Source organism: Saccostrea cucullata, unplaced genomic scaffold (assembly GCF_032062105.1).
Source record: "Saccostrea cucullata isolate Sc308-1 unplaced genomic scaffold, CSIRO_AGI_Scuc_v1 ctg126, whole genome shotgun sequence".
NCBI lineage: Eukaryota > Metazoa > Mollusca > Bivalvia > Ostreida > Ostreidae > Saccostrea > Saccostrea cuccullata.
In genome coordinates this window covers 271,849-286,983 of record NW_026928905.1, presented here as the reverse complement: position 1 = coordinate 286,983, position 15,135 = coordinate 271,849, and the positions used below count along the sequence as shown (strand labels likewise).

At 35.3% G+C, this 15,135-nt stretch overlaps 1 protein-coding gene across 1 annotated transcript in view; it reads left to right on the top strand.

The window, feature by feature from the left end:
* Positions 1 to 13,662, top strand: part of LOC134279125 (uncharacterized) — a 33,435-nt gene extending 19,773 nt beyond the window's left edge. The window contains exon 9 of the mRNA XM_062761476.1: positions 13,005 to 13,662. Coding sequence (XP_062617460.1) covers positions 13,005 to 13,240 — 236 coding nt within the window. The 3' untranslated portion in view covers positions 13,241 to 13,662. The remainder of the gene's footprint in view (positions 1 to 13,004) is intronic.
* The last annotated feature ends 1,473 nt before the right edge of the window (positions 13,663 to 15,135 follow it).

Here is a 15,135-nt window from a genome sequence, read left to right as displayed (position 1 = left end):
GGGGATCACACTTGTACCTTTCACCTGTGTACATGTAACCTGTATTGTTTAATATTAGATGATCCCCCTTAATGATTTGTTATACATTTTACTATATGTCATTGAATAAAATGACATATTCGACAAAACTGCATATCTGTGTTTGGTTGTTTTTCACTGCACTTTCAGGCTGATATTTCTCATAGGAGGCATAAATAATAATAATAATAAGAAACAGAGTAAAAACAATATGTTCCCCAACTTCGTTTGGGGAACATAATAAAATTGACGTGTTAGACTCTGTGGTATATTTTATCTCGAATTCAGGGTATACTGTAAAATCACAAATTTTCGTGGGGGGTTCATTTTTGTTGTTTTCGAGGTACGAAGAAACCCACAAATCCATGTCCACCACGAAATGTAAAATGTGACATACATAACTACCCAGCAATTCTATATCCACGAAATAAAATACCCACGAACCAAGAGTTTTTCCTCAAACCACGAAAATTTGACCCCACAAAAATATGTGATTTTACAGTATATCAAATCAACGTACATCATGCAGAGTTACTTTTAATTATTTTATTTTAATTCATTTAAATGAATTGAAGATAAAGAACAAAGATCATTCTCAAAAAAAATTGAACAATACAAAATACAAGCAAAGCCAACACACACCTCTGAAAACAGAAGTAGTATCGGGTGCCAGTTAGGAATAAGCACCTGTCGACCATTAACACCCGCCGTTTGCTATTTATAATGATTACTTAACCGGAAAAATCAGAAGAAAATTGGGGTAAAGTAATGAACTAACGATTTTTTAGATAGACAGAATTAATTTTTTTTAATTATCAGGGCTATCAATCGTCAAATTAGCATATTATAAATGTAAGAAGATATCTGTATAATAATATCTAAGCTCCTTTGTTATTGTTACAAGTCCGAAGTCAAGTCAACTGAGCTTGTTTTTTGATGGATTAAAAAATTAAACATATGGAGATAACGAACAGTATTCAAGATCAAAAGTCCAATAAACAATACAAAATACGAGCAGAGCAAAACATCAGAGGTGGGATCAGGTGCCATGGAGGAGTAAGCATCCCCTGCCGACCGCTCCGGTCACACACGCCTTATGCTCCTTGTCATGATCGGGAAATAACGAAAAAATCCGTTGTCAATTCAGTGTATAATTAATGGACTAACAAATAGTATGATAAACATCAGTCAGCATTAGACTCAATGATAAATTGTATTTGCTGACAAGGTCTTTGTATCCTCCATAGAACTTAAATGATGACTTTAAACGAGACTGCTGAAATTTTTGTTTCATCAACTTGGGTTTGTCAATAAGTGACCTCGTTTTAGAAATTGTTCATATGTAGATCAAGCTCCTGCGTATCGAATCAATTGATATATATGAACTCCGTATGCAGGTGATAAGGTAAATTGTTGCTTAAGTAAGGGAAGTTGACGATAGAAAAGTCAAACAGAAAAAAATAACAGCAGTACTGAAAGCGAAATAATGTCATTTATTTAAGTAAACGACGTTAGACAAAAATACACATAAGAGACTAGAAAAAACTTCTAAAGAAAACAAAATTCTTTGGCATCATATTCTGCAAACTGACCCCCTTAAATAATAGATGTTCAAGCATATACATCATGTGATATACTTTTTCACTGAACTATTTTCGAAATAGTCCTTAGCTTGAAGTTTAGCTTGAGTAAGGCAATCAGAAGTTGGACGGTTATTCGCTATTCGCTATTCGCCATTGGAATGGCGAACCGCAGGCTGTCTGCCGTTCGCTATTCAAATTACCGTAAATGTCCTAATAATTTTTTTTTCAAAAAACCTTAATAACACATTATAATCCGTGTTTAAGAAGAAAAGCAAAGACATCACTTAAAGAAGAAGAGTGAGGACCCCAAACCAATGCAGCTAGCCTGACCAAAATGATGAATATTTAGCTAGCCCGGTCAAAATTGGAAAAAAAAGTATGTACATAAGAGTAAATTACCCGGGGGCAGACTAACATCCTGGATCCCATATTTAGACTCATATATTTTTACAAGGGAGGAATATGGGAGAGACCTTTCAAACCTCAAAACAAATTTATATTACAAGACCGGACACCTATTTAGCTAGCCCGATCAAAATTGGAAAAAACGTAAAATACTATAATTATAAGAGTACATTGCCCGGGGGGCTGGATAAAATCCTGGATCCCATATTTAGATCTTCATATTTTTACAGGGGAGGGGTATGGGAGGGACCCTTCCACTGTCAAAAGGAAATTATTTTACAAGACCGGGAACCTATTTGGCTAGCCTATTCAAAATTGGAAAAAAAAACGTATAATGCTATAATTATAAGAGTACATTGCCCGGGGGGGGGGGGTAGGGGGGGGGCTGGATAACATCGTGGATCCCATATTTAGATCTTCATATTTTTACAGGGGAAGGGTATGGGAGGGACCCTTTCACTTTCAAAAGAAATTTATGTTACAAGACCGGGAACCTATTTAGCAAGCCCGGTCAAAATTGGGAAAAAAAACGTAAATTGCTTTAATAAGTAGAGGACATTGCCCGGGGGGCTGGATAACATCGTGGATCCCATATTTAGATCTTCATATATTTACAGGGGAGGGGTATGGGAGGGACCCTTCCACTGTTAAAAGGAATTTATGTTACAAGACCGGGAACCCATTTAGCTAGCCCGGATGAAATTGGAAAAAAGCCTTATAATTCTATTATATGTATTTCTGAATAAGAGTACATTGCCCCGGGGGCTAGCTAACATCCAAGATCCCATATTTAGACCTTCATATTTTTACAGGGGAGGGGTATGGGAGGGACCCTTCCACTGTTAAAAGGAATTTATGTTACAAGACCGGGAACCCATTTAGCTAGCCCGGATGAAATTGGAAAAAAAGCCTTATAATTCTATTATATGTATTTCTGAATAAGAGTACATTGCCCCGGGGGCTAGCTAACATCCAAGATCCCATATTTAGACCTTCATATTTTAACAGGGGAGGGGTATGGGAGGGACCCTTCCACTGTTAAAAGGAATTTATGTTACAAGACCTGGAACCTATTTAGCTAGCCCGGAGAAAATTGGAAAAAAAAACCTATAATTCTATTATATGTATTTCTGAATAAGAGTACATTGCCCGGGGGGCTGGCTAACATCGAAGATCCAATATTTAGACCTTCATATTTTTACAGTGGAGGGGTATTGGAGGGACCCTCTTACTTTCAAAGGGAATTTATGTTACAAGACCTGGAACCCATTTAGCTAGCCCAGAGAAAATTGAAAAAAAAACCGTATAATTCTATTATATGTATTTCTGAATAAGAGTCCATTGCCCGGGGGTCTGGCTAACATCGAAGATCCCAAATTTAGACCTTCATATTTTTACAGGGGAGGGGTATTGGAGGGACCCTCCTACTGTCAAAGGGAATTTATGTTACAAGACCTGGAACCCATTTAGCTAGCCCGGAGAAAATTTGAAAAAAAACCTCTATAATTCTATTATATGTATTTCTGAATAAGAGTACATTGCCCGGGGGGCTGGCTAACATCGAAGATCCCATATTTAGACATTCATATTTTTACAGGGGAGGGGTATTGGAGGGACCCTCCTACTGTTAAAGGGAATTTATGTTACAAGACCTTGACCCCATTTAGCTAGCCCGGAGAAAATTGGAAAAAAAACCTATAATTCTATTATATGTATTTCTGAATAAGAGTACATTGCCCGGGGGGCTGGCTAGCATCGAAGATCCCATATTTAGACCTTCATATTTTTACAGTAGAGGGGTATTGGAAGAACCCTCCTACTATCAAAGGAAATTTATGTTACAAGACCTGGAACCCATTTAGCTAGCCCAGAGAAAATTGAAAAAAAAACCGTATAATTCTATTATATGTATTTCTGAATAAGAGTACATTGCCCGGGGGTCTGGCTAACATCCAAGATCCCATATTTAGACCTTCATATTTTTACAGGGGAGGGGTATTGGAGGGACCCTCCTACTGTTAAAGGGAATTTATGTTACAAGACCTGGAACCCATTTAGCTAGCCCGGAAAAAATTGGAAAAAAACCGTATAATTCTATTGTATGTATTTCTGAATAAGAGTACATTGCCCGGGGGTCTGGTAACATCTTGGATCCATATTTAGACCTTCATATTTTTACAGGGGAGTGATATGGGAGGGACCTTTCGACTATCAAAGAGAATTGATGTTACAACACCGGGAACCTTTTTATGAATTAGCTTGCCCGGATAAAATTGGAAAAAATACGTCAATGAGATTTTAGAACGCAGTTTGCACTTTGCAGTTCGCAATTTGGAAGTTTACTGTATTCTAGAACGAAGTTCGCAATTCAAAATTTTAACAGAAGTTTATTGGGTCTGAAACTTTTTGGAGACATCGTAGTCCTCTAGTACTGTTTGAAGTTTTGAGATGTGTACTAGGGATCAGTTACCACTTCAGTTAAAATATGGTGATGTTTTTAGCTCTACTATATATAATACTATACGAATAAACATTAGGGTTGGGGAAATTGAAGTCCCCTGGTACTGTTTCACATTTTGAGGGTGGGGTACTAGGGTTCAGTTACGACTTCTGTGAAATATTGTTGATGGAACCATCTCTAGTTTCCAAGATAGAGCCCTCAAGTTTTCAGCCCTACTATACTATACGAATAAACATCGGGCTCAAAACGTAGAATATATCTACCACTTGTGGGCTTCCTTTAGGTTGCACAACAGTATTAAATTCTGCTATATATTCTTACCAAAATTACGCAAGTTTGAGAAGATGTAATTAATTTAAAACAAACTTTTGAGAAGTTTCCTTTTCGGATCTTGTAAAACAATTCTTTAAAAAGATTTTATTACCAAAAAAGTACATAGCTACGGAAGCCCATTAAGGACCTATCAAAAATATTTTTGAATCCGATATAACGAATTGTCGAATTAGTTATTCGTTATAACAATTTCTTTGAATTTGTTATAATGAATTTAATCTGTTAAAACAAATTTGTTGATTTTGTTACAACGAAGTCAAAAATTTGATAAAACGAATTCAACTCGTTATAACAGATTCTAAAACTTTTTATAACGCATTGAATTCGTTTAAACGAATTCCATAGTTTGTTATAACGAATTAAATTCGTTAAAACGATTTCGATAAATCATTATATCGAATTCATATATATTTTTCTATAGACCCTGATTATTGAATTTGATTAAACGAATTTAATTTGTTATAACAAACTTAAGAATTTGTCTAAACGAATATAATTTGTTAGAACAAATTTTTGAATTCGTTTTAACGAATTTAATTCGTTATAACAAATTGAAGAATTCGTTATAATGAAATCAACTAATTTGTTATAACAGATTAAAATCGTTATAACAAATTCAAAGAAATTGTTATAATGAATTAAATTCCTTATAACAAATTCGACAATTCGTTATATCAAATTTCAGAAATATTTTTATAGGTAATAAATGGGCTTCCGTACATAGCCATCCAGCAAATCACGAAAGTTTGTTTCGGTCGAAGTCGAGCAGGTGCCTGAAAATCAAGTCTAAAGCCTAATCACTCCGCTCTCAAATAAAGTATACAAAAAAATCAACATGCCCTATATTTTAATAATTCCAATCTTCATTTTATGTATTGATTTCCTGTGTTTTGATTGGACGAGAACACGTTCCAGAAAATTTTTACACATCGATAAATTCTTTCAATCAGAACTACTTTCTTGATGACACTACTAGGTTATCGTATAAACATAAACAATGAAAGCAGTTATTTCTGGGTCTGTTCTGGCTAAATAATGAATACAAGAAACTTTAAATTTAATTAGGGCTTAAACAAAACTGGCAACATACTACACTGCCTAACTGATGGACGCCGTGAAAATGTTTATGTCACTGTCCGATCACGAGTGTGAATTTTAAAAATCGCTGTCTCAACGTTCATACGTAGAAAATAAGCTCAGTCTGTATCGTTTTGACAGGGAAAAGAAACGTACCTCAAACTCTTGCCCTATTAGCATCAAATTCATATTTACTTTCTATATTGTTCCTCAATATTTGAATAAACAAGTGCAAATTGAAGGCGTCGTCGGTCTGCAACTTTCGCTATGAGAGTTGTTGTTTATGTCAACATGGCCATGGTCAAAGACGAACTATTCTGAAGTAAACTCGTAATTACGATATTTGTTGATTTAAACAACATTCGATTAGTTGTTATAAGTTTATTTATCGATTGTTTTGACAATTTAAGTTGAACTCTATCGAAATTCATCTCGATTACGTTCCTTTACGGTAAAATGTATTCCTACGCCGTCCAGAAATAAAGGATTGTATGGAGGCCTCAAAGAGAAATAATTTAAATATTTTTAAAAATTCGATATTGGAATTATAAGAATTAAACGTTCTTTTTGAAAAATTTATCGATGTGTAAACTCTTGACATTTTACTCACAAACTTAACATAAAAGTGCTTCGCACTTTTATTTAGTTTGTGAGTAAAATGTCAAGAGTTTACACATCGATAAATTTTTCAAAAAGAACGTTTAATCCTATAATAAATCTGGTCAATATAGGAAGTTTACATGTTGATTTTCATCCCATTAAAAAATCAGCTCTAATCTCGTATCAAAATGCTAGAATCGGAAGGGGAGATTCAGGAATTATTTTGCGTTAGCCATGATGTGACGTAAACTCTAGTGAAATACTGTTATGACACCTGTAAATAGCAGGCTCACTCGAGAATTCAGCTCAGTGAAGTAAAACATGAAACTCAATTAAAGTAAACAGCTTATTATTATATACCCCGCATGAAAAGCTGGAGGGTATATAGTAATCGGGTTGTCCGTCCGTCTGTTACGCTATGGGGTACCTATCTCTTATCCGCAACTCCTCTTTTACCACTGAATGAAATTTAATGAGGCTTTCACAGAATCTTTTATATATACTGTAATTGTGACCTTTTATTTTACTTTTTGTGATCGGACATATATTTTGAGTTTTCCAGAGCAAAACAATGACACTGCCATTTTTTCCATAATATTGAAGGTACCCATCTCTTTTCCTATCCGCAATTATCTCCTCCTATACCACTGAATAATATTTAATGATACTTTCACAGATTCTGCATTACATAATTTTATTGTGCACCTGAAATTTTACTTTTTATCTGACACTTGTCGGGGCTCCAAGAGCAAAACAGTGACTTTGTCATTATAATCATATGGGAGGCTGGGGCAGTGAGCTCGTTGCACTCAGTACCTCTAGTTTTCTTTAAATTGTGTTAAACTAGAATTGTTCAAAAGGGACAATACCTCCGATAGTTTTTTTCAGAGAAAGTGCCAAGTTACTAAAACTAGTATTGGTGTTCACAATTTGTTTAAACATTGAGTTAAAGGCTTTTAATTCCAAGAAACACTGACTTTTACAGTTGATGCCTTACTTTGACATTTGAACATGCGCTACGTATGGATATTTATGATTGATAAAGGAATTAAATTGTTTCGAGTGAAAATATGGACAAGACCTTGAACTTGCCCAAATAAAATAGAAACTCAACTCTGAAAGATATTGATCGAATATGAATTCATTTTTCTTCTGCCAGTGACCTTGAACTTACACATAACCTTGAATAATGGTCAAGTCAAACTCTAGGGTCATAAGCAATCTTTGAATCAAAGAAAAACCCACCAAATTTATCCATACGAAAGATATTGACCAGAAATAAATCATGCACTTTTCTTTTAGTGATCTTGAACTTGCACAAATTACTACATGTATGAGTCAAGGTCATGACAGTGGTAAATTCAAATTTTTTCATGGGGAAGAAAATAACAACCTCAATTCATAAGTAATCGTAAATGGGAAGTTCAACTCAAAAAGTTTATACATAAGAAAGATATGGGCCGGACACAAATTATGAAATTTTTCTCTTAGTGACCTTGAACTACTTCAGCATGCTAGAGGTTTACGGCGAGATACTTTTGACTTGCGCCGTGTAACGGTATATAAGGAGAGTAGGGACGTTAACCGAGGCTCTTACTTGTAGGAGTAACCTTGAACGTGTCCTAATGACCTTTGGTTAAGGTCATGCCACATCCTTAGGTCATGGGCAACTTTTATAGGATCTTTAGCAATTTTTGTAGGAAAAAGTAGATTATAAAGTTTCACCATAAGAAAGACATGGATCATGCACAGGCAACCAGACAGCAATCGAAACGAACAGATATCTCCTAGATAATTCCTATATGCACCTCAAAACTTCTTTTTAAGATAAATAGAAGAAAGAGGAAACGTATGGCTTATACAAGTCATTTTGTTTTATTTATTTCAGTTAAAAAAAGACAAACATAGTCCTTTCAGTCAATCAATCCATAGATATATCGACTTCACAAAAAGAGTATTGCCCCTTTCTTTTAAGTCGATATACACAACTGTATCTGTGGATCTATATCTGTATAATATCAAACAAAAGTTGATAATGAAATTTTTACAACTGAAAAAAATGAACTTATATTTTAGATATTGCTACTATAAAATGAAGAATTTGTCTTCATTTTCGTTGAGAAACAAATTTAAAAAAGGATGTGTTTGTGCAACACTGATGCCCCCAAATGGCAACATAGCAAAGGTCAAACATTTCTTACATGCAAATTTAATATATTTGTATACAAAGTAGGGTATTCTCATTTGAAATACAACTGTGAAATATGAAAGTAGGCCAAGGTTAAAAGTTTTTAGCTCACCTGAGCCGAAGGCTCAAGTGAGCTTTTCTGATCACATTTTGTCCGTCGTCCGTCCGTCTGTCTGTCCGTCTGTCCGTCTGTCTGTCTGTCCGTCTGTAAACTTTTCACATTTTCGACTTCTTCTCAAGAACCACTGGGCCAATTTTGACCAAACTTGGTACAAAGCATTCTTGGGTGAAGGGGAATTTAAATTGTTAAAATGAAGGGACATATCCCCTCGCAAGGGGAGATAATCAAGAAAAGACAAAAAAAGGGTTGGGTCATTAAAAAATCTTCTTCTCAAGAACCACTGGGCCAGTAAAGCTGAAACTTATGTGGAAGCATCCTGGGGTAGTGTAGATTCTAAATTGTTCAAATCATGACCCCCAGGGGAAGGGCGGGGCCACAATGGGGAATCAAAGTTTTACTTAGAATATATATAGGAAAAATCTTTGAAAATCTTCTTCTCAAGAACCACTGGGCCAGAAAAAGTGAAGCTTATGTGGAAGCATTCTGGGGTAGTGTAAATTCTAAATTGTAGGAATCATGACCCCCGGGGGAAGGGCGGGGCCATTATAGGGAATCAAAGTTTTACATAGAAATATATAGGAAAAATCTTTGAAAATCTTCTTCTCAGGAACCACTGGGCCAAAAAAGCTGAAACATATGTGCCCATGGAAGGATCATTAGGTAGTGTAGATTTCAAAATGTCTAAATTATGATCAGTGGGGTAGGGTGGGGATGCATTATGTATAACACGGGGGAAATCTGGTAAAGAACAGAATGGTCAAAGCTTCTCAGGTGAGCGATGTGGCCCATGGGCCTCTTGTTTTCCATAAGTACGGAAATCTCCAAGGTCAAGGCAATTAGTATCCATTATAAGGTCTTGCAAAGAAGAATACATATGCGAAGCATGGAAGCCTTAGCTCTAACCCTTCAAAAGTTATGGACAAGGTTACCGAGTTTAAAAAGTAGGTCTACAAGTTTTAAAAGTTATGGCCAGGATTGAAGTTTTTCCATAAGTACTGGAATCTCCAAGGTCAAGGTCAAAAGTTCATGGTTATTGATACCGAATGAAAGGACTTGCCACAAAAAAATACATATGTGAAGTATGGAAGCCCTAGCCCTACCACTGCAAAGGTTAGGGTCAAGGTTGTCAATTTTGAAATGTAGGTCCAAGGCCAAGGTCAAAGGTTCAGATTTGGTGGAACCCAAAGAAAGAAAGGTCTTGTCACAAGGATGAAATATGTAAAGTATAAATGCACTAGTCCTTATCCTTTTAAAGTTTTGGTCAAGGTTTGCTTTTTAAAGGTAGGTCAAATTTCAAGGTTAAAGGGTCAAAGTTCTTGGTATCAAATAAAGGAACTACTCACAAGGACTATATATGTGAAGTATGAAAGCCCTGTCCCTTACCGTTCAAAAAATTATGGCCAAGGTAAAAGTTTTTTCACAAGGACAGAAATCTACAAGTTCAAGTTCAAAACAAGATGTTTTTGTGAAACACTGATGCCCCCGTATGGCAACATAGCAAAGATTAAGCTTTTCTTAAATGCAAATTTAATTAAATAATACCAAAAAGTAGGGTATTCTCACTGGAAAACAATAGTGAAATATAAAAGTAACCAAATGTTAAAGTTTTTTTTAATAAGTACAAAAATCTCCGAGGTCAAGGTCAAAAAGTCAATGTAACTCGTATCAAATGAAAGGTCTTGCCACATAGAATACTTATATTGAGCACGAAAGCCCTAGCCCTAACCATTCAGAAGTTATGGCCAACGTTCAATTTTTTTAAAAAGTAGATCAAACTCCAAGGTCAAGCTCAAAGTTCTTATTATCAAATGAAAGGTCTTGTCATAAGAATCAAATGTGTAAAGTATGAAAGCACTAGCCCTAACTCTTAAATAGTTATGGTCAAGGTTTGCTTTTTTTTTAAAAGTAGGTCAATCTCAAAGGTCAAGGTCATAGGGTCAAAGTTCTTGGTAACCAATGAAGGGTCTTCTCACAAGGATTACATATATGACGTATGAAAGCCCTATCCCTTACCATTCAAAAGTTATGACCAAGGTTAAAGTTTTTCACAAGTACGGAAATCTACAAGGTCAAGGTCAAAGGGTCAAGGTTGTTGGTATCCAATGAAAGGTCTTTCAACAAACATTACATGTGTGAAGTATAAATGTCCTGGTATCTACTGTTCAAAAAGATTTGGACAAAGAAAAAGTTTGGAAATTTTGTGTAAAAGTGGGTCAAACTAGCAGGTCAAAAGGTCAAATTTGGTGGTATCCAAAGAAAGGTCTTGTCACAATAAATACACATGTGAAATGAGAAAGACATAGCTCCACTAAATCAAAAGCCATGGGCAAGGTTAAAGTTTTTGCGGACAAATAAACAGAGGGACAGCTAGACATCTAGGCGGACACGAAAAAATTATAACCCCCATAAATACAGATGTGATGCAATTGTTTATTAACAAGTACCACATGTGAAAGCTCAACATAGTTTCGTATAAAATCCAGGGGTTTTTTCCAAAAGAAAAGAAGGATGAGAAGGGGTTTGCCTGCTATTTATAGAAAGTAAACATGTAGTAGAAATATTTGAATATCGAACCCGATATTTATTTGTAAAGTATTATATGAAGTAGGGCTGAAAACTGGAGGGACATCTCTCGAACGTAAATATGGTACCATCACTAAATGGGTTCCCGGTCTTGTAACATAAATTCCTTTTAACAGTGGAAGGGTCCCTCCCATACCCCTCCCCTGTAAAAATATGAAGGTCTAAATATGGGATCTTGGATGTTAGCTAGCCCCCGGGGCAATGTACTCTTATTCAGAAATACATATAATAGAATTATAAGGCTTTTTTTTCCAATTTCATCCGGGCTAGCTAAATGGGTTCCCGGTCTTGTAACATAAATTCCTTTTAACAGTGGAAGGGTCCCTCCCATATCCCTCCCCTGTAAATATATGAAGATCTAAATATGGGATCCACGATGTTATCCAGCCCCCCGGGCAATGTCCTCTACTTATTAAAGCATTTTACGTTTTTTTCCCAATTTTGACCTGGCTAGCTAAATAGGTTCCCGGTCTTGTAACATAAATTTCTTTTGAAAGTGAAAGGGTCCCTCCCATACCCTTCCCCTGTAAAAATATGAAGATCTAAATATGGGATCCACAATGTTATCCCCCCCCCCCGGGCAATGTACTCTTATAATTATAGCATTATACGTTTTTTTCCAATTTTGAATAGGCTAGCCAAATAGGTTCCCGGTCTTGTAACATAAATTCCTTTTGACAGTGGAAGGGTCCCTCCCATACCCCTCCCCTGTAAAAATATGAAGGTCTAAATATGGGATCCAGGATGTTATCCAGCCCCCCGGGCAATGTCCTCTACTTATTGTAGCATTATACGGGTTTTTTCCAATTTTGATCGGGCTAGCTAAATAGGTGTCCGGTCTTGTAATATAAATTTGTTTTGAGGTTTGAAAGGTCTCTCCCATATTCCTCCCTTGTAAAAAGATATGAGTCTAAATATGGGATCCAGGATGTTAGTCTGCCCCCGGGTAATTTACTCTTATGTACATACTTTTTTTCCAATTTTGACCGGGCTAGCTAAATATTCATCATTTTGGTCAGGCTAGCTGCATTGGTTTGGGGTCCTCACTCTTCTTCTTTAAGTGATGTCTTTGCTTTTCTTCTTAAACACGGATTATAATGTGTTATTAAGGTTTTTTGAAAAAAAAATTATTAGGACATTTACGGTAATTTGAATAGCGAACGGCAGACAGCCTGCGGTTCGCCATTCGAATGGCGAATAGCGAATAGCGAATAACCGTCCAACTTCTGATTGCCCTTGAGTAAAATAGCATTACTGTGCATTACTGGTTTACAATAAGTATTCTCTAATCTCTTTTCAGTTGACAATTTACGTTTAAAATATACTACTGCACTATTCTCTGCGTAGCCCTTGGCTAGGAAAAGGTTGTGTCAAACAATTTTTTTTACTGTGGATCTATATGGGTCTAAAAGTTTTTAAAATAATACTACTAGTTTGAGCTAAATAGGTTCAGTTGTTTATTTTGAACAGATTGAGTTATGCCCTGTATTTACATCATTTCTCTTCTTTTATGGCGGATTTGCATACAGTTGTCACACTAATGATTGAGCTAACAAGAAGTATTTAGAAGATGAACGTTCGATGTAAATGCATTTATATGAATGAAAATATAATTGTTTCCAATAACTTTTTCAGCAACACTTGGCAAACGAAAGGGCAAAGTCAGGTTAGAAACCTCAATGTCTCCACTTTTGAGTGACCAGTCACGTGATATCCAGTCACGTGATCGCTCCCCGAGGCCTTCCATTCCCTCACTGGATTTACAGGGCTTCAAGTTTTGGAACGGAAATTCAATCAAGCACAACGAATTGAACGGAAGTATAGAGGAAAAACAAAGTGATAAATCAATAGACGTAGAAAATGAAGTGTAGTGTGTACGAGTAGGTTTTTGTTAGGTCAACAGTGGTCATTCCAGAGGAGAGAGGGGCATTACGTGTTAAATTGCTACGGAAAGTTCTTTTGCTGTTACAATCCATAATTTAGCCATGGGGATTGAGTTGAACAGCCAAATCTCACCAATTATTGGTCGATGGACACAAGGGTGTTCTGATGTGGAATGAGACCCGTGTTTGTTGAACATAACGAGCGAGTTTAAATTATGTTAGGGAAATTTATTTCACTTTCCCTGAGTCGCTTTGCAATATCCCTAAGGAAATTTTTCATGTCTGTGTTATTAAGACTCCAGTTAATTCGTTTATATGCAAACCTTTTGTATCTGAGACTTGATTTATTTGTGATGTTTAGTATGCGTACCTCACCAAATTATTTGTGATATTTTTACAGTGAAAGTAAATTTTGTACAACTTGAAAGTCTTTGATGGAAGTTTTTGTTGCATTATTTTCTTTTCATCACTAATCGTCTGTTGTATTCTTACAATTCTTAAGAAATGTAGTTTTAAACCATAGATATAATGTTCATTTTGCAACTATAGGGTTTCATTCCTTTAATGGAACTTTAGGCTGCATCACGAGATTTCAATGCTGTAATTAGAAGCGATATTAATATTTTTCTACAAGCACTCATCGGAATGAACAGTTTGTAAGGTATAAATTGGAAAAATTAAAAATGAATCTCAATATAGTTTTCAAAACAAAAAACATGAAAATAGCCATTGAAAACAAAATTCATTTCTATGTAAAACTCACATTTACAATAAAACATTTCATTAGAACATTTGTGTCATAGGAAGATTGAAAGTGTGATTTTAAAAAAAAAACAATTATGATAGGTTGTTTGGATAGATGCAAATGAATTAATAACTGAAGTTCACGGATTATTAAGCATTGGAATTTATTATTTATTGATTATTTTTCATTTCCTATATATCAAACTTACGACTGCTGGCAGTCATTATCAAAGAGTCTGAAAAAATTGTGTTTCGTGTTTCCTATTAAAATTACTTCCATGTTTTAGAACTGTGTTGTATATGAGTGAAAGAATTTATTGGACTGGGTTAAATTTTCAAGAAAATACTTTCATTATGATCTTAATTAGTTAAATCTAAGTCGTGAAATAATAATAGAACTTACCCTCTCGATGTTGAAATCTGTGCCCTCAAAGTGTTTATAAACATCGTGTAACACAGTCTAAACTATGTTCAATGCGCATAATTTATCGGCTCAGAGTTTCATGTTACAAATAATTGCATAAAACTTGTATTTCAAAAATATATCGCATGCAGTTTAGTGTAATATTAAAAATATTCACATTAAGAAAGCCATTGTGAACCTCGGTTATTCCAAGATAATATAATATCATAATTATCGCTGCTGGAAGGTGGAGAAAATGAAGAAAATAAAAATTACTTACTAGCAATTATAATACCTGTTTTACAATTCAACTCTATCTCGGCATATCCATGCTTGTGCATGTGCCTTTTATGAAATGTAAATATTAGAAAAGTGAAGATTTTCTTTTGGTTAAAAACAGTTTTGATTGTTATTGTATTGAATCTTAACAAATCGGAATCAATGTAAGTGAAATATGAAGAAAGAAAATCGGTGTATAAGAAGTGACTGAGTTTAGTAAATGATCAATACAGTCTTAAACATAAAAGAAGAGAGGATTACATCGTCAGACAAAGTATACCACAAAGAAAAAAATTACATTTAATGAAATCTATGAGATAACGAACAGTATTCAAGCTAAACAGTACGAATCAAGGGTGGGTCAAACACATCTCTATTAAACATCCAAGGTGGGATCAGGCATCATGGAGGAGTAAGCATCCCCTGCCGACAAGTCATACCCGCTGTGGCCCTCTTG